The sequence below is a fragment of the Equus przewalskii genome, chromosome 1 (genome assembly GCF_037783145.1).
Source record: "Equus przewalskii isolate Varuska chromosome 1, EquPr2, whole genome shotgun sequence".
In the NCBI taxonomy this organism is placed as follows: Eukaryota; Metazoa; Chordata; class Mammalia; order Perissodactyla; family Equidae; genus Equus; species Equus przewalskii.
In genome coordinates this window covers 8303137-8327344 of record NC_091831.1, presented here as the reverse complement: position 1 = coordinate 8327344, position 24208 = coordinate 8303137, and the positions used below count along the sequence as shown (strand labels likewise).

The window sequence follows — 24208 nt, the reverse complement described above, 5'->3', positions numbered from 1 at the left end:
AGAGCTGTGGTTTGTGATTGAGAAGAAAACAATCTTCCTTCTCCCCTGACCTGGGTCCAACTCTGCCTACCCAGGGACTTTGGGGGAGGGGGTCACCTCATTAGGCCTTAGTTTCCCCATGTATGAATGGAGCGCCCCCGCCTGCCCCCTGTGGGCTGCAGAGTCAAGCAGACTGTGCATGTAAGAAGCGTGGCCCAGCACATTCTCACTGTGACATACCCAGCATCCCCTCTTTCCTCATCATCCCATCTACGGGAACTAAGTCTGAAGAAGAAAAAGAAAACAGTGTGCACAGAGAGGAAGAGCTGAGAAAAAAGGCAAGGAAGACTTCAGACAGTCCTGCGAAGATCAAGTGGAGATCTGAAAGCCCGCAGTGGTTACCCATCATGGAAGCCTGGTTTCCGCCTCAACACAGACATTACAGAAACTCATCTGGCAAGGTGTCCCCAAAGTGGGCAGAAGTCATGGAGAGAGGGCGAAAGGAGAAACTGTGCCCGATCATCTGAAGCATAGAGAAATCAATATAATCAATACAGTCATCTTTTCGGCCCTCTTATAAAAAACAGTAATCCATACTTGCATGGCAGCAGGGGACGGACGCAACCTTTCTGCAAAGATGTCAGCAATATGAAGCAAGAGCCTTAAAAATGTTCCTGCCCTCTGGCCTTTCTATCCCACTCCCGGGAACTATCCTAAGGAATAATCCAAAAGGCAGACAAAGACTTAGACACTTAGTCACTGTTAATCACAACAGCAAACAAAACAGCCCTTTTACCCAACAACCAAGAAACAGTTAAGCTGTTAAATACACTTTGATACATCCCACAATGCAGTACTATAGACTCATTAAACGGCATGGAATGGGCTGTCTTACTGCTGTGGCAAAATGATGGTTACTACCACTAAGTGAAAAAAGCAAAACAAATATTTTTTATATATAATCACACGTTCATCACGGACTTGGCTGTGTAAAAATGCAGAGAACAGGGGCCGGCCTGGTGGCACAGTGGGTAAGTTTGCCTGCTCCGCTTCAACAGACTCGGGGTTCATGGGTTTGGATCCCGGGCACAGACCTACACACTGCTCATTAAGCCACGCTGTGGTGGCACCCCACATACACAAAAGAGGAAGATTGGCCACAGCTGTTAGCCCAGGGCCAATCTTTCTCACCAAAAAAAAAAAAAAAAAAAACAACGCAGAGAACATAAAAATATACCAAAATATTATCAGTAGTTATCATTGACTACTAGGGATATGAGAGACTTTGTTTTATACTTTACACTATGGTGTGTTTTCTGAATTAAAATGATGAACATGATTACTTTAATAATCAGAAAGAAGCTCTCAATGTTATCGTTGGAAATGACATTTGTAAACCACACACCAGTGCCCATCCATTCAGCAGCCCCAGCAGCCCCCTGCACCACTCCAGCACTGCTGGGACTGAAACAGTTAAAACACACAGAAAAGAGTCCCCATGGCTGCTCTTTTTGAACCTGTGTCCAGAAAGTGCTTCCAGCATCTCACCTGGAGGACTCAGGCCCTGGAGAAAGGACTAGAGGAGGACCGTTCAGGGCCGCCTTGGTTACTCACCCATAATTCCACAAGAGAAAAGTGTCGGTCCTTGACTCATCTTCTTTGGCGTGTGCTGAAAACAACCAGAAAAGCTATTCACTCTTCAAATCATAAGAAGCACGTCTGCACATGACCCTGTACTGATCCCTTGCTAAAGTCACAATTAAAAGGGTGACTGCCTTTTGCCGACGTCAGACTAGGGAAAGGAGAAAAAAGTATTAAAAGAGACAACATCTGCCCATAATTAGGCCTGGACTCTTCGTCCGAAGTCTCCAGTGAGTTATGGAGTCCATCAAGTTAATGGGCTTTAAAAACACACCAGAAAGCCCCATGACTTCTGACATCGGGGGATTTTTCCATGTGAGTGATGTCGAAGAGAGCACAGGAGGAGGTGTGATGTAAACAGCTCACTGAGTTGGGCTGTAAACAGGCCTCCAACAGCCCAGGCTGGGAGAGGAGGGGACCTCGCGGTGACAGGAAGGACCCTGAGTGAAGAGCAGAGGCCCGTCTGCCACCCCCGAATCCCTCACTTCAAGATACAATGAGAACGGCTCTTCCTTCTCCACATAGAAGCATCAAGTAAAGCCCAAGAGGGTGGCCCTTTGCTCTACAAGCTGCTTTGTGGCTATGCGGCCCCCTGAGGCATCCTCTCTGAACTGAAACAGAAACTCAGACGTTATATTTGGTCTCAACATACAGCTATGGCGTTTGAACTCCTTGGCACCATTATTTCCACACTGGTTTCCCTTCCCACTGTAAACATTCTACATCTTCCCTCAAACCCACACCTAAGCCTCAGCTGAACACTACGGCCATGGGGTGAAAAATAGGCGAGTGAGGCCTAGAAGAACCCCAGGTCTAGGCACTTGCTCCACGGCTACACGGTAACCTGAGCATGGAACATTCCAGGGTTCCTTGCACTAGCTGAGGCCCAGGTCAAGAAGCCTGTTCCGAGCTCTGGTGAGGAGAAGACTGTGCCCTTCAGGGCTCTAGGAAGAAGGGTCTGCCTCAAGTATTCCAAAGACTCACTCATTCATTCATCCATTCATTCCACAAGTATGTACCGTAAGTATTTACGTGCAGGCTGTGCTAGGGGTTGATCATGCGATGGTGAAAGCTCTCAGCCCCAGAGGAGTCAGCAGTCATAGAGGGCTCCAACTTCTGAGAGGAGGCCCAGATGACAGGGACACGCAAGGCTTCTAGTTCAAGAAGTGGATGGGAACCCAGGCCCTGGTTCTTTAAGGCCTGGAAGGACAAGGGTGGGGCTGACTAGCAACACCTGGCCCACCCAGATAAGAGAGTGGCAAGTGCCTGGCACCATCTCCCCGACCCCTGTCCCCAGCTGCCCAATTTGGGGACCTTTGCCCCCAGTCAGCAATGTGTTCATCCACTCAGGTTATTAAGGGTCTGTCCTGACCAGCCTGGGACACAGAGTTGAAAGACACCCACCCTGGCCCTCAGAAGTTCCCATTTCATGGAGGACACAGTCACACAGACAAACCATGACAACAGAGAGAGAGTGGGATCGGAGGGGAGATGACCCAGGCCGTGGGTGCTGCAGTGCTGGAGGTAAGGGCTGGCTTCCTGGGGGAAGGAGTTGGGGTCGAAGGACCAGAAGGAGCTCACAAAGGGCAAAGGGGGGCAGGGCAGTCCTTCTCCAGTCCCCTCTCCTCAGTTTAAAACAGTTCTTATATTTTCAGGGCAGGTCACCCTTCTGGATTCCACAGTGACCTAACCATCCAATCTATAGCCATCCGGGGAAATACCAGGAAAGAGTTAAAGACAGCTGCATCTGCCTCCTTCCCAGCTGACAGTGAAGGCAGCAGGATGCGCACTGAAAGCCCACACCAAAATCACTGAAGGGAGAGTGGGTGACAAACACTCATGAGTCCTGCCTCCAGAGAGTGCAGCCCGGCTCCTAGGGGAAGGGTGCAGAGAGAGAGAGAAGTTGGGCACAGCCAATGGCACGCGCCCTGGCTGCTGAGGGAGACAGCTCCAACCCTACAGGAGTACCCACTGGGGAACCACAGCCCCCACCCCTGTGCTGGGGGGTGCAACGCTACCCAGGCTGAGAGCCCACACACACCCAAACCAGGATGGGGCCAGGGAAAGCAGAAGAGAGCAAGAACACTGGGGCGGCTTGTTTGCTGCGGTGGCGCGCACATACCACTGAGGAAGACTTGGCGTTTAGAGAAATAGCAGGAAGCAAACCAGTGACTCAACTGGCTGATGGTCAGTGGAGCCCCGCTCACAGGTCTTTTCCTTCCCCTAAGCTGGCGTGTTCCAGACAGAGGGGCACCTCGGGGCCCTCCCAGGGAATGTGGACACATGAGTGGGAGTCAGAGGTGCTGGGGTCTGCACCCACAGAGGGAAGCCACTGGGCCAGCGCACAGGGGCTCTGCAGGCCCTCATTCACTCATTGATTCATTTGTTCGCTCAGCATGGATTTACCTGCATTTGCTGCACACCCATTTCCCAGGTTGGAGAACACACACTTGGGATGTGAGCACTTCTCACTCCTCTGCTGCCCTACCCGAGCCACCACCACCCTCCACCAGAAAGACCAAATGAGTCTTCTAACTGGTCCCCACCTGTGCCCTGGGCCTGTTCTCCATTCTCTACCCAGAACCCAGCAGAGTTCCAGCCCAAGTCTTTCCTCTGCTTACAACCCTCCAACAACTTCCCATGGCAACCAGAATAAAATCCAGGCCACCCCCTCTCCCCACAGCCCACCAGGCCCACATGAGCCAAGCCCTGGCATCCTCAACCTTGCCTCTGTCCATTCCATCCTCACTCACATAGCTCAGTGGGGACCAACCCAGCTCGCTGTCACCTCAGGCCCTTGCAGTGAGGTCTTTACCTGATGGGCTCTGCATCTCATTCCTGTCATATGGCCACCTTGGTGGCGTTCCCTGACCATCTTGGCTGGAAAGGCACCTTCCCCACCAGCACCTTTCTGCACATGTTTAGCAATGGCACCAGTTTGTTTGTTTCTCTGCTTATTCTCTGCTCCTTCCAAGAACCAAGCTTCTTGAAGCTGCCACCTTGTCCACAATATTCCTAGCACAGAGCAGGTGCCACATAACTATCTGTTGACCAACTGCTATGGACACCTGTCAGCCCAAGCCTGTCTCACTCCTGCTGCCACAAACCCAGCGGACGCAGGGCCAATGGAAACAGATTTTCACTGGGCAGAACCTAGTGCCTCCCAAAATTGCTGGGCTCATGCCAAATCTAAACTCAGTGGGGAAGGGGAGAGAGCACCAGCCAGCCAGAGTTGGGGTCAACCCCTATGCCGACCTCTGACTCCACACCCAAGAGCATGGGTGGACTGGCGATTGCTCACACTGAGATTTTACAACTTGAAGGAACACCTTCTCTACGTCCCCTCTTCCAGGTGAGCCCCACTCCTGCTCCCCTTGTTGAGCATGTAAAAATGCATGGCCCCACGGTGCAGTCCCCTTTCTTCTCTAACAGCATTCCAATTTTGCACTGGGACTCCTCCCCCCACCTCCTTCACTGGAGAATGTCTTGATGGGACGATGCCTTGATCTCCCCTGGCACGGGGTGGGCCCAGGATGCAGATGTGGCTGACCAGACAATCCTCAGTCCAGGGCTCTGACTCCTGGACCAAGGGGGTGCTGGGACTGGTCACCCAGCAGGGACGTCCTGAGCCTGCCGTGAGTACCTGCTTCCAAAATCCTCCTAGCTGCTCTGTCCTGCCCTTTCTGGGGCCTCATTCACCAACTCTCCTCCAGGCCTATAGCACTCTTGGGTCACTCCAGTGAATTTTCTTTTGGTATAAGTTACCCAGAGATGGTCTCTGTTGCTTACAACTGAGGAACCCTGGCCAATTTCGTGCTTGACCAGACTTCAAGATGGGATCAGGGTCCTCATCTCGCTTTCTGAGCCTCATCTATGAGGCTGGGCTGGCAGTGGGCAGGCAGAACATCATATACCCAATGGCTTCCCAGGGTATCTGACTACTGGCAGGTTTCCCTGGGTCCAACACTGAGGTTCCCACTGGGCTCCAGTTTTATTCCCATTATACTTGGTAAATGATAAAATTCCCACTGGTTTGTGCCATTTTGCAGCCAGCCTTCCTAACCCTTCGAACCCTCCACACCCACTGCAGGAAGGATGAGCCAATCACTGTGTGGTCAGGCCGGACAGGCCCTGGGGGAAACTCTCACCCTCTAAGGTTTCACAAGACACTCAGCATACACACAGAAGTGAGCACCCAGGCCCTGCCTGGTGTTTGCAGTGAAACAGGACAATGAACACAGTTCCCCTTGGTATTTCTCCCACTGTGAGGCCTCTGTTCCCAAGCCTAGCCCCAGGCAGAGCCTGGTCTCTGTGAGATTCCTAAGATCACGAGAAAGGTTTTGGAATCAGATCTTCCCTAAGAAAGGCAAAAGCTGGAAATCAAATTGGAGGCTTCAGGGGCCATCTGTCCGACTAAGGAAAGAAGCCCTGACTTTAATAAAGACACAATTCAGGTCTTTATTTAATGAGGAACGAGCTCAGACAGAAAATGGCAGAGCTCCTCTCTGGCTATAATCGTGCTTCTTCATAACTTTCTTCTGTAGATTATTGACTAAAGCAGTCACGTCACTTTTTCCTTCTCTTGACACAGCGTTACAGGGAGCACAATGCAACGCAGACAAGCTCACACTCACGCACTTGAGGGGAACAGGCGGAGCACCCAGCCTCCGAAACGGAACACGGTGAGACTGCGGCAGTGGAAGCAGAAGGGAGAGCTAGTCAGAGAGGAAGAAGAGAAGCTGAGAAGGGAGCAGTGCCCTTGGGTGGAGGCTCTCAAAGACACTGATGGAGATATGGTGCGCAGCCCTCGCTCCCCAGGCTTCAGGGTTAGCCAACGCACCAGTTTGTTTGTGAAGACCCTCGGTGCCCAGGCAGCTGGGTACAAGGCCTGACATGGCCACTAACTCTTCCGACTGGATAAATAACCTAACCTTGGCATCCTAATCTGACAAGCGCAGAAGGAAGTACCTGCTCCCAAAACCAGTGCCAGCTGTTGTGGGAAAAACTCGAGTCTGGGGAAAGTGAGGAGGCCTGGAGGCACATGCTGCCCTCCACCCTGGAGCAGTGCGCCCACAGCCCTCTTTGGTCACCAGACTTGAGAGCGGGTTAGGAGGCTTGCTGGGGAGGCCTGGCCAGGGAAGATGGTCACTCTGGTGAGAGAGAACAGGCCCTGGGCCTGAGCGTGGGCGTGCGGAAGGAGCTGGGGGAAAGCTGCTCCCAAGGTCAAACGTCTGGGCTGCCTTCCAGCAGCAGCAACTAATGTTAGAACTCTAGAAGGAAGAGCCCACTCGGCAGAGGAAAGCACCCTGGCGGAGTGGGGAAAAGGGGAACTGAGTGCCGTCATCGTTGCTCATTGTGCAAGCCGAGCCAGGGCTGGGGGCGCAGTGGGCCCTCGGCCATCTCTCCCAGGCCAGGTGGGCCCTACGCAGGGGAGCGCATGTCAGTCCCTTTTTCTGTTTTCCTATATCTCTCTCAGGAGTAGAGGCAGTTATTGTCACCAGTATTTAGTTTTCAGGAAAAAGAGAACAAGAGACCATTGCACATGCCCCTAAGAGGACAGGGAGGGGCCCCGGACAGGTCCCAGGGGAGGGAGCTCTGGGCTTTTCCACATAGCGTTTCCAAGTCGCCCCAGGTGGTGCCCGGTGACTTTCACCTGCAGCTTTAGACTTTCTCTCCCCACTGCTATGCTCTGGGGCCTGCTTTCATAATTCCAAAGTGGCCTGTGGTGATTCAGGTTTTCTTTTTTAATCTTAAACCCCCACTTCTGTTATCTTCTTAGTCTGATTAGAAAACAAAAGAGAAATGCTTTTCCATCTTTCCTGTTGTTATCTTGATGGTATTTACATGAGGATGATGTTACCAGTTTAGGAAGCTGAAGCAAAACCCCCCTCAACTTCCTCTCAAGCTCACTAGCTGTTCAGAGCAAATTCTAACATGGGTTTATCTTACATTCTGTCTTGTGGATGTCACCACTAGACTGAGATTATTTTGGGTCTTTCTTTGGTTGTTTACAGCCTGTGCCTCTCCCCAGGGCCCAGCAGAGTCCTGAGAAGCCAGGCTGGGGTGTGCGTGAAGGCCTTGCACGGAGTAGACAAGGGCCTGGACTTGAAGCCTGCACCCTGGCACCCTGCTTGCCAGCTGTGCGACCTGGGCCCCCGTCCCCTGGGCTCTCTGAGCCACAGTTTCCTGTCTGTATAACAGGATAGAGACAGATACACCCCTGCCCCTCAGCGGGTGGGGGGGCTCCAGGAGAGGGAGGGGTGACAGGACCTCTGCAAACAGCACATAGAACACGCTTCCCCACCCAAGCCTGCCTGCCCGCTTGCCCACACTGTGCTTCCACTTGCGCTGTGCAAGCAGAACTAGGCCAGGCCAGGTACACGGCCTACAAGGTGTGATGCGCCAACAGACAGACAAGAGAGCCCGCTCTCCACAGGGAGCCACTCCCCACGGCTGCCCTGCCATCTGGGAGTGAAGTGGAGGGAAGAGGAGGATGGCCGAGCACTGTGCCAGGGGCTGGGCGACAATGAAAAGCCTATGACTTCCCAGGAAGGGGGGGGGGGGGGGTCTGGGAAGAAAGGGACCTCATCTGTAAAGCTGCAGGAGTGAGCACAGCAGAGCCCCTTTCGACGACCCATTTGCTTCCCTTGACTTCCCTTCCTTTCCTTTTCTGAGAAGACAAGTTTTCCTTCCTGGCTACGGCCAGGAGACCATGCTCCTCCTGGCAGGGCCTCAGGCCATGTCTCTTCAAAGAGTGTCTCAGCTGACCTTGGGCCCATGTGCCCTGGATCCAGCTTCACGGCCAAGCCCAGCCAGGCCACCTGAGACAAGACCAAGCTCAGCGGGGCTGTCCCAACAGCACAGCTGGGCCTGGGCAGGGGTCCTCCCTAGGGACCTCAGAAGGCCCTCACTCTGGAGGACGTTCCTTTCTGGGCAGAGCTACTGGAGATGTGTTCAGATTTCACCAGGAAAACAGCCACCAACCACAGAAAACAGGGCAACCTCAGCTGTGAACCTGAGCGGCAGTCAGAGAGGGACTAAAACAATGACAAGCTGAGAAGCACTGGGCTCCTGGAACCCACGCTCATTCACTCTATGATGTTCACTGAGCACCTGCCATGTACTAGGCCCCGGTATCAGGCACTGGGTATTCAGCAACAAGCAAAAGACAAAATTCCTCACCTTCATGAAGCTCACATGCTAGCGCAGGAATCACTCAACAAACAAGATCAAAATGTTCTAAAAGCCTAAGTGCCTAAGAGGAAAGGGCAGATAGGGGAAGGGACAAAGTGTTGGGGGATAGTAGGGGCAGGCTGGAATCACAGTTTAGGCCAAGTCATCAGAGAAGGAAGGGAGAGAGAGACTCCTACTACAAGGGAGAGTCCCAGGCCACGAAAGAAGTGCAAAGGCCCTGAGGCAAGCTCATGCTTGCCATGTTTGAGCAATGAGCCCAGTGTGGCTTAAAGAGATTGAATGGAGGAGAGTAGCAGAGAGAGAGCAGAGTGGTCTTGGGGAACAGAGTCTGTGGGGCCCTGTACATCCTAGTAAGAGCTTTAGCATTTGCTCCGCTTGAGACGGAAAACCAGTGGAAGGTTCTGAGCAGAAGGAGGACAGATCTGACTTGTATTCCCTCTGGCTGCTGGGTGGAGAACAGGCTAAAAGCGCCAGACACTGGGGACCAGTTACCAGGCGCAAGAGGACAGCAGGTAGGACCAGAGTGGCAGCAGTGGGGACAGTGAGAGGGAATCTAATTACATTAGATATTAAATGCAAATTGGAAAGGAAGCAGTGATGGGCAGAGACCTGACGCATCTTTCTTTGTGGAATTCCTCCAGCCCAGTGCCTGACACACCCAAGGTACTCTGTGAAGGCCTATGGAGTAGACACAGGTCTCGGTGTTTTCAGACACTCCTGCGAGGGCCAGAGACCCGCCTGCCTGTGCTCGGCTTGGTTGTTGGTGTGAAGTCGAGGAGAGAAGCCCACGGAGGTGCTAGTGTAGGTTCTCATAAGGGGCTGTGAAGGGCGTCATGAAGGGTGCTGGGCAAAGTGACCCTGGACAGTGGGCCCCCCGCTGACCATAGACGCTGCAGACAGTCCTGGGGACTTACCCATCTGCAAAACTCCACAAGCGTGTTTATGCCTGAGTAAGACTTCTTCCTGCTCCCTCCACAGGAGAGCAGCCCCACTCACTTCTGAGGAATTAGAGCTGGAAGGAGGGTTAGGAGGCTGTTTTGTTCTCAGTCTGAAAAGGCCGTGTTGTCTGCCTCTCTGGCCCAGCCCATCAGGTCACTTTGTCAGAGGCCAACTCTGGCAGAGGGCAGCCGGAGGGCAGCTGTCACCATGGCCCACCACCTTGGCCGCCAGGCCACGCCTTCTTTCTCCATCGTCTCCCACTCTTGACATTCCTGAGGCAACAGCTCTCCCTCTGCACCACCCTTTGGAGGTATGGCCTTATCTTGGCCCCCACTCGGGGCACCACCCCCCTTCTAGAAACCACCTCCCCTTACCGGGTGGAGACCAGAAAGAATGTTGGCCTCAGCCTGGCAGAGGCAGCAGAACCATGCTTGGTATTATTTACCAGGGTGCTGGCCTTCCCTCCTCACTCACCAGAGGACTCCAATCTGGGGTGGCTACTTCCTTCTTGCAAATACTTAGCCAGGCTTTGGTTACCTTGCCCCACTGGCCTGCCTGCAATGTCTCACAGAGCTCTGCTCTGGGGTACTCTGGACTCAGCGTGCTAAGCCTACATGTTCAGTCCACAGCCCCACTTGAACATCAGGCCTCAAAAAGGGCCATCAGAGAAATGAGGCCCAGTGGGTCCTTACCAGCTCAGGGTTGAAGGTCCTGCATGCTATGGAGTCAGCTCCCTGTTTGTCGAGGCTTTTACTTAGGATCATCACCATGGTAAGGACCTCAGGCGCTGGGCTCCATTCCAGGGTGGGCACGAGCCATCTTCAGTTGGACAGCCTTGGGCAGCGGCGACGTCCTGAGCACCTCCAAGGTGACAGACACCAGCAGAAACAGCTCCCCATCGGCCACTCACCCTCAGGGTGGGGCTCTTTCAGGAAATGGCCAAGTGTGGTCAATTCCCTGGAAAGACAAAGGAAAGGCAAAGAGATTCAGGACTGAGAAAGACCAGCACCCTGAGAGAGCTGCCCGCTCCCCTCCATGCCGGGACCCTGGTCGAGAATGGAACCACCTGCCTGCTGAAGGAGATGCATTCTAAGAGGGCCACGAAGAACAGAATCACCTTCTCAGAGTCCCCACCCACCCTGCTGGCCCTGGGACATCAAAGCCAACGCCCTGGTGAGTATAACAATGAATCTCAGTTCAGACACATGGCACATTTAAGACATATCTCAGAGTCTGAGTTGCTCACAATCTGCTGGCTCCAAAGGGTGCTCAAGTCGTGTAACATTTTACACTGAGATGGCTTTGCAGACAGCTTCAGTGTATGCCTAAGCAGGCTGAGGGCCAGAGGTGAACCAACCTCACAGTCAAAACTGAAGGGATCAGCCCTCAGGCAGCCAACTGGCAGCAGGGGACCCACAGTCAGCAGGACAGCTACTGCTCTCCACCCAGTTATGAAAAGAAGCTACTGGAAGAATCAGGAGAGTCCTATTTCCCATCCTTGGAAGCACCATGCTTCCACAATGACACATTTACAACACTGGGGGCCTTGGTAGCTTTGTTCCTTTCCCCAGAATGAGTCAAACCTAGCCCCAGCCTGTGGAGGGGCTGCCCGCACCACTCTGAGCTCCAGCAGTGAAAGGACCCACCTCATATCACCATTCTGCACAGCCCATCAGCACCTCCTCCCTGGTCCACCAACATCTCCCACCAAGCAAATGCTGAAAGAGTGCAGCTTTCAGTTCGAGTTTGAAAAATCACACCTTACAAAGTAATTTCTCTGATCCTAATTCCCCACCCCACCCCTCTGTGGTTACACCTTCAAGAGAAGTCACATGGATACAAGCAACCTGAAGATCACCATCAAAAAGTAAAAAATAATGATGGTAATAGTAATAAATAAATAAAAAGGCAGCTCCTGATCTGTAACGAAAAACAAACTGCTTGGTGCAGGAAAATGTTTTAGAATCTGCTGCTCTGTGTAAAAATTAATTGCACCCTGGTATTTACTTGCCGTCCAGATTGTAAATCATATTTTCCTGTTTACTTCGATTAGACTTTACAGTGGGTGTTACTGAAATTGCTCAATTACGGGCCAGCTGGCAAGCACAGGAAAATTACCTTCTACTGTTCTTCGAAAACAAGGTTCATCCAAAGTGCAAAAGCAGGGAAGGGGAGGAGGATCAATACGTTCTCAAAGGACTGACTGTTGGGGCAGCGAGGCCCAGTGGAGGCTGAGGCTCCTGGTCACACTGGGAGACCCGATGCGCAGTTTCTAGACCACATCAATCTAGAAGTGACACGTTCCCACCAAGTGTGATCTGCTCAAGGAAAGAATTTCAGACCACTCCTCCGAGTTCTGGCCAGATAGCCGAGCCATAAATGCCCGCCAGCCCCCTGGACGCTTGGCTCGGGAGCGGAAGTAGGGCCAGAGCCTGTGCCAGGCAGGAGAGCGCCCGGAGGGGTGCTGGTGGACTCTCCCTTCAAAGGGACCCTTTGTGCCGCCTCAGTGGCAGAAGCGAGGCTTGATGGCAGCCGTCTTCTTTCTGGGTGCAACCTCAATCCAGTTCTGGGGCAGCCAGCCACTGGCCCAAGGCCTGGGGGGTGACCCGCCCACCCCCCTATTCCTTCTTCCCTAAAGAGGCAGGAGGGTTTGGTGGACACAAGCCCAGGTCCTGAGTCAAACACACATAGGTTGGAATCCCAGCTCTTGAAATGTATTGTACAAGTGATCTTTGCCAAGTTACCTACTCTCTGAGCCTCAGTTTCCCTCCCCACAAAATAGGGACAACAGAGGCTGGCCCTGTGGCCGAGTGGTTAAGTTCACGCGCTCCGCTGCAGGTGGCCCAGTGTTTCGTAGGTTCGAATCCTGGGCGTGGACATGGAACTGCTCATCAGACCACGCTGAGGTGGCGTCCCACACGCCACAACTCGAAGGACCCACAACGAAGAATATACAACTATGTACTGGGGGGCTTTGGGGAGAAAAAGGAAAAAAATAAAATCTTTAAAAAAAAAAAAATAGGGACAACAGGGCCTGCCTCAGAAGATTAGTGTATCATATGAAAACTGAGTTCAAGCCCTTTGTTCGGCGGGAAGCTCTGGTTCATTTGAGGAAGTGCTCAATAAACAGCAGCTACTGTCACTAGTTTCATGGGGCAGCCTGTAGGCCCTGATCCTTCCTCAGCAATGGACACCCAAGCATCTGTCCTCTCAAATTTTTTAAAAGGGAAATCCCATCACATTTTTTAAACCTAAATTCCATCAAGAGGGGACTGGCTATATTACAGCCCATCCCTCTGGTGAAACAGTAGGTGGCCAGTAAAGACAATGCTGTGGAAATCTATTGCCATGGAAACATATTAGCCCATCAGGATGCAGCCAATACACAGCAAAAATGAAGCCGGACTGAGGCAGTGGTGCAGGCATTCAGTCTCTCGAAGCTCCATCCTCACCGCAGCCCCTCAAGAGAATAGGGCTCACAGAGGCAGCAGCGGGGTGAATACCGTAGCACCATAAGCTGGGAACTGAGTGGTCAGCAAACAGGGCAGGCGCTGAAAGTAGAAGGTAGGTCGGGTCATGGAAAGATAGCACTGTGAATGCAGGTGCTACATCTACCGAGGGCAGACAGGAGGGGGCACCGGAGCTGAGTCATAAACAGACCACTTTGCAACAGAGGCCAACCCCCCAGCGCTGCCTGTAAGAGCCCAGGAGTGGGGACAACCTAGTGCCATCAACAGGGAGCTGGTTACACAAGTCAGCATCGCTCTGTAAAGGAATACCATGTTGCTGCACCACCATTTTAACGAGGCCACTCTACTGGTAGAGATGTGAACTGTTCTGCAAGACACACTGCACAGGGACAACAGCAAGATTAGGAGGGCAGCACAGTCCCATCACCACTGCTGCCTCGAGCCAGGGACTGTGGTTCTGGAGCAGGAGGAGGCACCCTGATTGTACAGCCTCACATGCTGTTTGAGTATTTCGTCCAGCGCATTTGGTACTTTTTTGGTTAAAAAGAAAACAGGCAAATTTCAACAGGAGGCCAAGAGGCACGGGGGCAGAGGGAAGAGTGGGAGCAAAGCACAGGGAGCTGCCGCATACATGATGTGGGGACGGTGAGCACACGGGTGGCTGGTGTACAGGGTACACGGAGAGGGGGCAGCAGGACAAGGGGCTGGAAAGACAGATTCAAACCAGACCGAGGGCTCTGAATGCCAGACTGAATACAGACTTTGTCACGCGGCCACAGGGGCTCCCCAACAGACTGGAGTTGGTGCCTATGATCTGTTCAGAGTGACTTTTTCTGAACCCTTTGCACACCTAACATAGTCCCCCAATTACAGTAAGAGCTTGATACACATTTCTGGAATTAGGCTAAATCGTAGTAACATCTGAAATGATGCGGGCACATTCTCAGACCTTGTGAGGTGAATCCAGACCAGCAGGGCCTGGCACAATCTGGAATTCCCTGGGATTCCTTTGATCCGTGGCATGGGCCTGGCCAAGTTCACTGGGGAATGCCAGTACCCATCCAGAGACTTAGAGCTCAGTCTGAGAACAGGGCAGGGGCTTCTCAGCTGGGGGTTCAGCCTGTGAAGGGACAACTGGGTACACAGCTCTTCCCAAGGTAAAAAGGAGGTGCCCCAGAGCCCACGGTGGCAAGGCGATGGGCTCCTGAGGCCACCTCTGGGGCAGAGACCCTGCTCTGGCCTGCTAGGTTTTTTCTCAGCCCATATTAAAAACAGCTTCTACCTACTGAGCAGCCGCGAAGCATCAGATGCTTTATCCATATTAGCTACACAACAGGATCCCCCATCCCCATTTTACAGATAAAGCAACCAGCCCAGGGTACACAGGGTGAACTAATATTTGACCCCACAGAGACCAGCTCCCAGGCATATGCTCCCCACCAGAGCCCACCTGCAGCATGGCCCCCACCCCTCACCTGCCTCTCCATCCTAAACGCAGACTTCAAAAGCCCACTCAAGCAACTACCATACGACCCAGCAATTGTACTCCTTGACCTTCATCCCCAAAAAATGCAAACTTATGTTCACACAAAAACTGGCATATCAATTTCACAACAGCTTTATTCATAATAGTCAAAACTAGGAAACACCCAGATATCCTTCAGTGGGTGAATGGTCAAACAAACCATACTACAGTCACACTATGGAATACTACACAGCATTGAAAAGGAACAAACTATTGATACCTACAACTTGGATGAATCTCCAGACAATACACTGAGTGAAAAAACCAACCCCCAAAGTTTAATTATTGCATGATTCCATTACATAACATTCTTGAAATGATAAAATTATAGAAATGAAGAACAGATTCGCGGTGGCCAGGGATTTGAGATAGGGTTTAGGACGGGGGTCTGGGAGAAAGAGGGAGGTGGGTGTGGTTACAAAAAGGCAACAGGAGGGATCCCTGTGGTGATGGAAATGCTCTGTATCTTGACTGCGTCAGTGTTAGTCTTCTGCTTGTGATATGCCACTACAGTACCACAGTAAAGGGGACACAGGATTTCTATCATTTCCTACCTCTACATGTGAGTTTATAAAGATCTCAACACCTAAAATTTAAATTTAAAAAGCTCAATCTATGCATTTGTCAAAACTCATAGAACTAAACACCAAAAGAGTGAATTGTACCATATGTAAATACAAAAACTGTGAAAAAAAAAAAGCAGCCCACGTGGCTGCAGTTGCTATACCAAGGAGACCACACGCAAGGTGGGGCGAGGACACTTGCTGTGGGATTAGGCAGCCCTGGCTTTCACCTGGAGGTAGTCATTTGACTTCAGTTTCTTCATCTTTAAAATGCAAGTGATACCTTTGCTCTGCGGGCTGCTGGAAGACTTAGATAAGAAAATGTGTATGAAAGAGCACAGTACAGAGGTGGCCCCAGAAGTCGGTGCTCATTCTCCTTTGCACAAGTAGCCACTGTGGCCAGCACTTCCGTCAACTTCATCGCAGCACGTCTTCTGCAGTCTCCTTGACCTGTCTTTAAATCTCATATTGTCACTTCCCTGTCCCGTCATTTACCTCCCACCTCTTCACTGAGACTCCCTGCACAGTGCTCACGGTACACAGAGGGCCTCCTGCCCCGCCTCCACACGCATCTGGGGTGCCTGCTGTTTGCAGGAGGAGGGCTTGTCAAGGTCTCCCCTCGGCAGGTGCCCAGCCTATTCAGGGGGACATGCGCTCTCTGGCTCCGACTCCAGGAGCCTCTACTCAGTGATTCATCTTCCCCAGGATTTCCACTGAAAGAGCAAACGGCAAAGTCAGACTTTCCACTGACCCGTGACCCCACTTCCCTGATCACCCTCATGTTCCCTGGGTGCAAATGTGGTGACAATGGGCCCTGCCCACCCCTAAGTCCTTACCCCAAGGGTGTGTCTGCCCAAGGACAGTCCTGAGCCCCCAGCACTGTGCCCAGAGAAAGGCCTTAGAGTGAGAGGGTACATAGAGATGGTCAGCAGGCACCATGCGACACTGTCCACAGTCAACAAGAGGCCCCAGATCCAGCACCATGGCACCCCAGCCCCAGAAACTCCTCTGCCCCAACAGGCTCACACATCGCGTCAGTGTCAGTCTTCTGCTTATGATATTCTACTACAGTACCTCTCTGCCTCCACCTCCCTCCTCCCTGAGCACCAACCAGCGGCTGGGCTCCTCTCATTTAATCTCTCACATTCCTGTGAACAGGCATTGCTGTTAGTAGTATTCTCATTTCTCAGATGAAAAGACTGAGGCTTCAAGAAAATAAATCAAGTATTTGGCCAAGATCCCACAGCTAGCAGGGATGAGGGCAAGATCTGAATCCAGGTCTGCCTCCTCAGGCCACTCGCTCTCTGACACCACAGGGACAGGGGACAGCTCTGCTCTCTCACACAAGTCCTTCCTCACATGAAACCCTCTTGCGTTTGCTCTGCAGTCTTCAATGAGCCTTCATGTTTGCAGCCGTTGAACCCAGCTGTCTGATATCACTGTGGTCGGAGACATTTGGCTTCTGGCAAATAGGAAAGCTGCAAATAGGAAATCCTAAACGCATTTATATATGGAAAAAAAGTTATGTAAACTCTAAAATTTTATACAGCTTTTAAGACGATGAAAGGAGTTTACCCAATGCTTTGGTAATGCATTTTGAAGGGCTATCTCTTAAAAAGAAAGTGACCACTCGGCTGGAAATCACCAAGACAATTAATAATAATTTTCCTTCTTTCAGGATCTTTCCCCTGTGTTTACTACTTGCACTAGTTAGTTTTACAGCAGAAGAATACCTCACCGCCCTAAACACAGGACTCAGAGAAAAGCCTACCCATGACCTTGGCACTGACAGAGATTTTCCTGACGGCCCAAGCAAGTCATTCCCCTCAGAGCTTCCATTTCCCCCTCCTATTAAGCAAAGGAAATGGGAGGAAATCAGCGATTCTGCAAGGTCTTCAGGAAGGCCACATGCACTCTTAAACCTTCATAACTTTAGTTGTTGATGTGACAAAAGCTACCTGTAGACAGGATCTAGAAGCAAATTTATGAACATTTGGGGAAGCACATTTCTCAGTGGGTCATGCTGCCTTCTGCCAGACCCTGTGACAAACGAATAGAAAGGTTGAGAGGGGAGCTGAATCCTGTGGTCGGCAGGCAAGGCTCCTGTCTGCCAAGAGAAGGGAATTTAATCTGTCTGGGGATGCCTTTTGCTTGCTGTTTTTATAACTAAATCATCTGAGTTTAAGGGATAAAAGTTAAAAGCTGCCTAGGAACTTTATCGAAAGCCCATACTTTCCCAGACCGAGCCGATATTAGAAAGAGTCTGGAGTTTCAATAAGAAGACGTGTCCGGGAATGTGCGTTTCCCAGACTGCAGTGGAACATTTAAACTAACTCCCTCAGCCTAGGTTCCCAGGTCTTCAGGTCCTACTGCAAGATAAGTGACAAAAGACAGCTATCCTTTCACCACCTTTAGTACACAGACAGAAAAACAGAGACAAAATCTCTTTAGTTAGTACTTTTAACACCAAGGACATGCGCAATACCAAACAGTACTGATTTAAGGAAACTCCACAATACAGGCAGATTCCAGAGAAAAATAAATTTTTCTTTATCATTTTCCTAGTATCTTTTTGGTCTGTATATGCAGAAACAACAGGTGACACACTGTCTACCTTTCAACAGAGCATGAATAACATGAGTAGCCATAGCAACAGTGCCAGGCCCTCTGCTCACTGCATCCTCAGAGCATCCCTATGAGTGGGCACCATGGTCATCCCATTTTATGGAGGGACAAACTGAGGCCCAGATTCATGGTCACCCAGTTGTGAAGAGTAAAACAAGGACTCAAGCCACATCTGCTGAACCCCAAAGTCTTTGTCTTAACCACTAACCTTTCTTCTCCAGGATCCATAAATTTCATCATAATTATCCTGTTAAGTATTTGGTCTATCACTTAAACTGACCAAACGCTGAAGCATAGATGCTAGGTTCGCAATATGCCCCTTCTCTATATAGCTCATCCTGAGGCACCCCAGGCCAAACCTCAACTTTCTGGAACTTAATGTTGAAACACAGCACTAGGGGTCCCACTGCAGGAGGGGTGTGGGGAGGCAAGAGGGTGTCTTGGAGAGGGTGGGGATAGGACACAAAGTCTTTGCTTTCCATCCTTCACCATATGGATGGGCAGCTGTGCTGGGTGCCATGCAGAAGGTGAAGTGCCCCCCAGGAAAACCAGGGTGCTCCCAGACCTGGGGGAGTCGTGCTGCCTTCTTCCTACACCAGCCAGAATCTGTGTCCGTCTGCCCCCATCTCCCTGGGCCTCTGCCTCCTGCTGCCCCTCCACTACAGCCCACCCTGCCCTTCTCTCCAAGTCCATTCCAAGCTGCTTGTGGGGAGCCGTCCCCTCCACATGTGCAGTCTGGGTGCAGAACTGCCTCAGCCACCCTCTGGTCTCAGCAGAGAGCCTGCCACGGCAGGAACCTGCTTCACGTCCATCTGCTGAATCAGTAACAAAATTGGGGAAGAACATTGGACTCCGAGTCCAGAAGCTACACTTCAGTCCCAGCTCAGTCCCAGATGAGCCGTGGGACCCTGGGAAATTATATAACTTTGCCTGTAAAGTGGGAGCACCTTACGGAACATCCCTAGAGGTACTGACATCCTTATGTGAGCACAATTCCCAGCAGAGAGTAGGCCCTTGTTAAATGCCTATGAACTGGCTAACAAAGACCACACCTTCACAGCTACAGCATGGACTGCTGGGGGCAGGCAACATGCCTGTGAATCCTCCAAGAACTTCACTCCAGGGATGTGGCTGCTGGACATTCAAATCCATTGCTGAATCTCATGCTCACTTGGGTTCCCATTTCCATGTGACAGGTGAGGAAACTAGGCTCAGAGAGGCAGAGTGACCTAACTAAAGCCACAGAACTGGCATGTGGCTGCATCAGACTCTCAGAGGAACGAGGATTCTTTCTGGCTGAAAGAATAAAGCACGTACTGTCCTTAGAGAGGGCGTGCTCACTCCATCCCTTGCCCCTCACCCCAGGGTAAAGTGTGCCCTTGGAGGCGTTCTCCTCGGTAACTGGACGAATATACATTTCCTGGCCTAGTCCTTCAGGTAATCAAAGGTCACCAAAGGCCCACATTTGGGGAGGGACTGGCAGTCATATTACCTGACTAGAAAGGGACCCACCCTGTGTCCTTGGCTGAACAAAATGGCCCAGGCTCCCTTATGAGACTGTCTTACTGGAGGGGAAGAAAACAAAACAGTAAAATGAGCTGCTGAACCAAAACGGGACTCTGTTCTCTGGGACTTTACACAGTCACTCCCACAGCGTCGTAGGGATTTTCTGTTTTTTTAAGCAAATAACATTTTGAGAGGAGGGGGAGGACTGACATTATTCAGGGACATGAAAGTGTTGAGACCCAGAGCCAAAACAAATCTGAACATGGGAACGAGACAGCCCGTGTTGTTTCTTGAAACTGAAGCCAACTGCATGCATGACTTGTCAAGAGCTCATTTATCAATGAGAAATAACTGACAGATGAGTTTCCTATAAGCACTCCCGTAATTCTCGCTACCGTTCATGCCATTTTAACCCACTAAACACTAGGAAAGAAGAGTGTGCTATGGACTAGAATTTGCTGAGCAAACTCAAAAGGAAGGAAACGAAGGACAGGGGTAGGGAGGGGAGGAGAAGCAGTACTTACTGAGTGAGCACAGAGCCAGACACTGCCGTCCCCTCCAAACCAGGGTGAGGACAGAGGGCGATGAGACACAGCAAGGGCCCCAAAGATAATCGACTGAAGTGTTAAGCCACTTACCCTAAGACGACCATGACCTGGTCTTCAGACCTCTTTACAAGTACAATGAATTTAATCAAACAAAAAAGATGGGAGGTGACAAAAAAAAAATTAAACAAAAACAAAAATGGAGAAGCCCAAACAAGAGGCAGTGTGGTCTGTGTAAAGACAAGAGGACTCAGGAAACATGGGTTCTGGCCCTGGCTCTGGCACTGAGCAGCTCTGCCCCATTTGCCAAGTCACTTCCCTCTCTGGGCCTCAGTTCCCTCACCTGTCAAATGGCAGGCTGGACCAGACAAGCTCTGTGTCTGACTAGTGAGCATCTAAATGCAACATTATACCAGCTGTGTGGTTTAGCTGGGTCACTCTGCCTCTCTGAGTCTCAGTTTCCTCATCTGTCACATGCAAATGGTTCAGAACCCGAGTGAGCAGGAGACTCAATAACAGATTTGAGGGTGCTGTGTGAGTCGTGAGAAAGGATAAGAGCTGATGACACGTGTCCTGGAGCAACTGCTCTGGTGAACTGTGTGTAGGTTAGCCTTCCCAGTCCTGCTCAAACCTGACCTGCAGTGTTCAAGGTCCCAAGAAACTGGACAACTGCAAAGGCTAAATCCCTACTTGCTGCCATCAAGAGCCTCAATTATGACCTTCCATACAGCCAAGTGGGGAGCCAGAGGCCACATTCTGATCTCTTTGCAGTCTCTCGGGAGCAGGTAACACCTGGGTGCGAGGGTGGGGGAAGTGGGGTTGCAGAACCAGCCCTGCTCTCTACGGTGGGCATGAGGGTATTTGCACAAGTGCATTTTCCAAGCTCAGTCCTTAAGCACACAGGCACCTTGGTGTCTTTGAGCGACAATCACAACATTCTGAATTATGGAGCTTCTTGGAGAACCAGGAAGTTAGTCACTCACCAGTTGTCACACCTGCATCTCCCACCTCCCGCAACAAGAATATCCTCTTCCTTTCCAAAATGTTTATGGACTTCTAGGGTCCACAGACAGCTATATTCTCTCCCTCCCGAAAGACACTCCCCACCCACAGTCCAGGCTACACGCACAGCTTTCCTACCAGTGTGGCTCCAGAAGCTCTGAGGGCAGGGAGGGGCATTCCTGTTCTGGTCCTGGCTGCACAGAGGGAACGTAATCTCTCAGCAGCTGGCACTTGGGACACAGCTGGGAGGGTAGCAATCTCTTTATCTCAGAGACCCGGGGGCTGGTACTCAAAACAGTATCACACTGGAACACTGGAGGTGACACAGGAGGGGACCAAGGAGCTCTTTAGAGACTTGGGGACATGAGCCACCAGGTTTCCACATCTGCCACCCACTCAGAGGTCACATCCTGACCACAGCTCACACACCAGGACTTCACCCTCCTGATCCGACCGAGTCATATCTAGCAAACTCTTTTACAGGGCCTGGTGTAGAAATTAATCAGAAGGGCTAACCAATCTACGTTAAGCCTTCCGCCCTCTCTGCCCTACCCCTTCACACCGCAGGCTCTACCACATGTTCAAGATCTGCCAAAACAAAACTCTTTAAAGGGACACAGCTGCCTGACAGGTCTGTTGTGACAACACGTACACCTGAATCCACGGCACCTCGCAGGTCAAATCCCCAAAGCCATCTCTCTGGGACCTTCCAGGGCGTTCTAAAGGGCAGGACAAACTCTATTAAGAACACTGTGGTCGTCAGCTGCAGCACCATGGCAGGGGAGCCACTCTACGTAACAACAGCCATCTGTCTGCAGAAGGACCAAAACGGCAGCAGACTGTCAACTCTTTAGAGGGAGAAAGAGGCTCCTGTACGAAGGGCTTCCCTGAGGTCCCAACTCAAAGCAAAGCCCAGGCATTTGGCTCTGAATTGCTCAGAACTGGCCATGGAATGAACATAAGGAGCTTGGGGGAGCAGCTGCTTCTTGGGCCTTGAGCTCCTTTTTTATTTTTTGGCAGGGCGTGGGGGCAGGAGAAGGGAGGGGCACCTCATTTGCAAACCCCTCTCCACTTCCTTCTAAGCACTCTGGATATGACACCCAGGGCCTCCTCGAGCTTACAGCAAAGACCTCAGGGGTTAAAGAGGAAATGACATGGCCAACCAGATTCACCCAGCTTAAAGGAAAGGTATCTTAGAAGCCCTGCTGAACTCTTCCAGACCTTTCCGTCAGTATCTTGATGGCTCTAAGTGGGACTCAAAGGGCCTTGAAAGAGTTAACCTGACTTCCCAAGGTGAGCCAACCATCTTCCTCGTCAGAAGCGGCCCAGGCCCCAGAAGAAACAGAGATTCACTCCATTGGCCGTCCACAACATACCCCAAAGTGCCTGAAAAACTGCCAAACGTGCCAGCTGCTGGGTACTTGTTGTGTTATTGTCGCTGTCCCCCTGGTGGAGCCATCGGAACCGGGTTTTGGTGCAGGCCTGCCTTGTTCTCCGGAAGCTCACAGAGCCCGGTCTCAGAGCACCTCACAAAGCCAGCAGCAACCTGGCCTTCACCAGGCCGTGGAAGGGGCCTTGCCCTGGTCTGCAGCCTTGTCTGGAGGAGTTATCAAACATGCAAGAGCAGTAACTCTGGCTTTGTCAACCAGGCGTTAAGAGGAGGGGAAGTGGGCAGAGATTATAAATGCTCCCAAAAATAACAATAAAGTTTTAAAAATAAGCTGTCAGACTGAGTAAGGGGACAGGCTCAGAATGGATGAAATGTAACAAGTAATGGTCAGAGGTCAGCATTTGGGCATCAAAACCAAGTCTCAGGTGCTCTGGATGAATAGTTAGCAGCAGGCTGTCACCCCTGAAAAGCTTAATGGGATGTGGGGGGTTGTATTCATTCATTCAACAAGCCCTCATCCAGTGGTCACTTTGCCTCAAGGATGATGGTAGGGTTGAAAACAGACATAGGTAAGCCACAGGCTTTCCTCCCAAGGAAGCGACAATTACTAACGACTGATGCATGAGTGAAATAAAAAGCAAAATAAAATGTACTAAGAGGCAGAGTATGTTTTAAAAAACAAATAACATGATAACATAACTGGGCCTTCTAAAGTTCAGAAATTGGTGTCACATCCTTTGTGGGGTGAGCACAAAGCCATGGTGGGGTCTCTTCCCTCCGCACTCTAGGAGGTTCTCTGCCTGGGCAGACTCTTGCTCACTTCTATTATTAATAAATCAAGAAAACATTTACTAGAGTGGAGCTGTTTGCGAAGCACAAAGCCGAGCATACCCAGGAGTGGCATCCATGTCCACGAGGCCCCAGCAGGCAGGGCTGGCAATGCCAACACACAGTCTGCTTCTCAGCCCCTGGTCTGGTCTCGCCCCGCCGATGTGAGTGGTGGGAAGGTCAGAGCTGAGCACGGGTGCCTAAGAGGCAGTTTCTCTGAGCAATGCTGACTACACTCCTGGGTGAGCCACACTGTGTGAGCCCACAAACAGGAACAAATCAACCTCTAGAGAGATGAACCCAAAACATAACCTGGGCAAGTGTCTCTGTGCCATTCTACTGGCAACCTCTTACCGCTTTCCCCTTGAATTACATGAGCCTTGAATGCCAAATTAATCTGCCCTACAGTCAGTCCTGCTTGTGTGCAGAAAAATATGCCCCTTTGGCCCAGCCAAGACAGGAAGCAACCTAAGTGCCTCACACAGGGGACAGGATAAATAAATGCTGAGACATCCATGCAAAAGACAAGACGCAGCTTTTCAAAAGGCTGAGAGAGCTCAATATGTACTGACAGGAAACCACCTTCCAGCACAGTGTTAAATGAAAAAGCAAAGACCAGAACGGGGGTAGAGTAAGCTCCCAGTTGCGGAAAACTAAATAAATAATTGTAATAACAATATAGAAGTCTCTGGAAGGATACAGAAGAAACTTCACATCAGTCGTCTTCGGGGAGGGGAAGTGGGTGGCTGGGAACGGAGGTGAGAGGAGACTCTTCAAGGAATACCACTTTGTATGTTTTGAATTTTGAACCACACACAGTATGACCTAGGCAGAAATATAATTTTTGAATCCAAATTCTATATATCTGTTTATGCTTGCACATGCATGAAATATCTTTGGGAAGATAAACAAGAAAACGGCAAGAGTTCCCCCAGAGAGGGAAGGAGATGCGTAGCTGGGGGACAAGAATAGGGGGAGGGTTACTTTTTACTGTTGAGTTT

The 24208-nt window shown here is 51.1% G+C and overlaps 1 protein-coding gene across 6 annotated transcripts in view; it reads right to left on the bottom strand.

Annotated features, from left to right (window-relative positions):
- FAM53B (family with sequence similarity 53 member B) overlaps nt 1–24208 on the bottom strand; it is a 130716-nt gene that overhangs the window by 71124 nt on the left and 35384 nt on the right. For 5 of the 6 annotated variants that reach the window (XM_070631555.1, XM_070631561.1, XM_070631547.1 and 2 more), the window contains exons 2-3: nt 10446–10710; nt 1594–1648 (exon numbers count right to left, since the gene is read on the bottom strand). In XM_070631555.1, the coding sequence (XP_070487656.1) occupies nt 1594–1648; nt 10446–10523 (133 nt within the window). In that variant the 5' untranslated portion in view covers nt 10524–10710. Of the gene's footprint in view, nt 1–1593; nt 1649–2639; nt 2779–10445; nt 10711–24208 lie in introns of those variants that run through there. The other variant, XM_070631580.1, reaches the window with a different exon arrangement.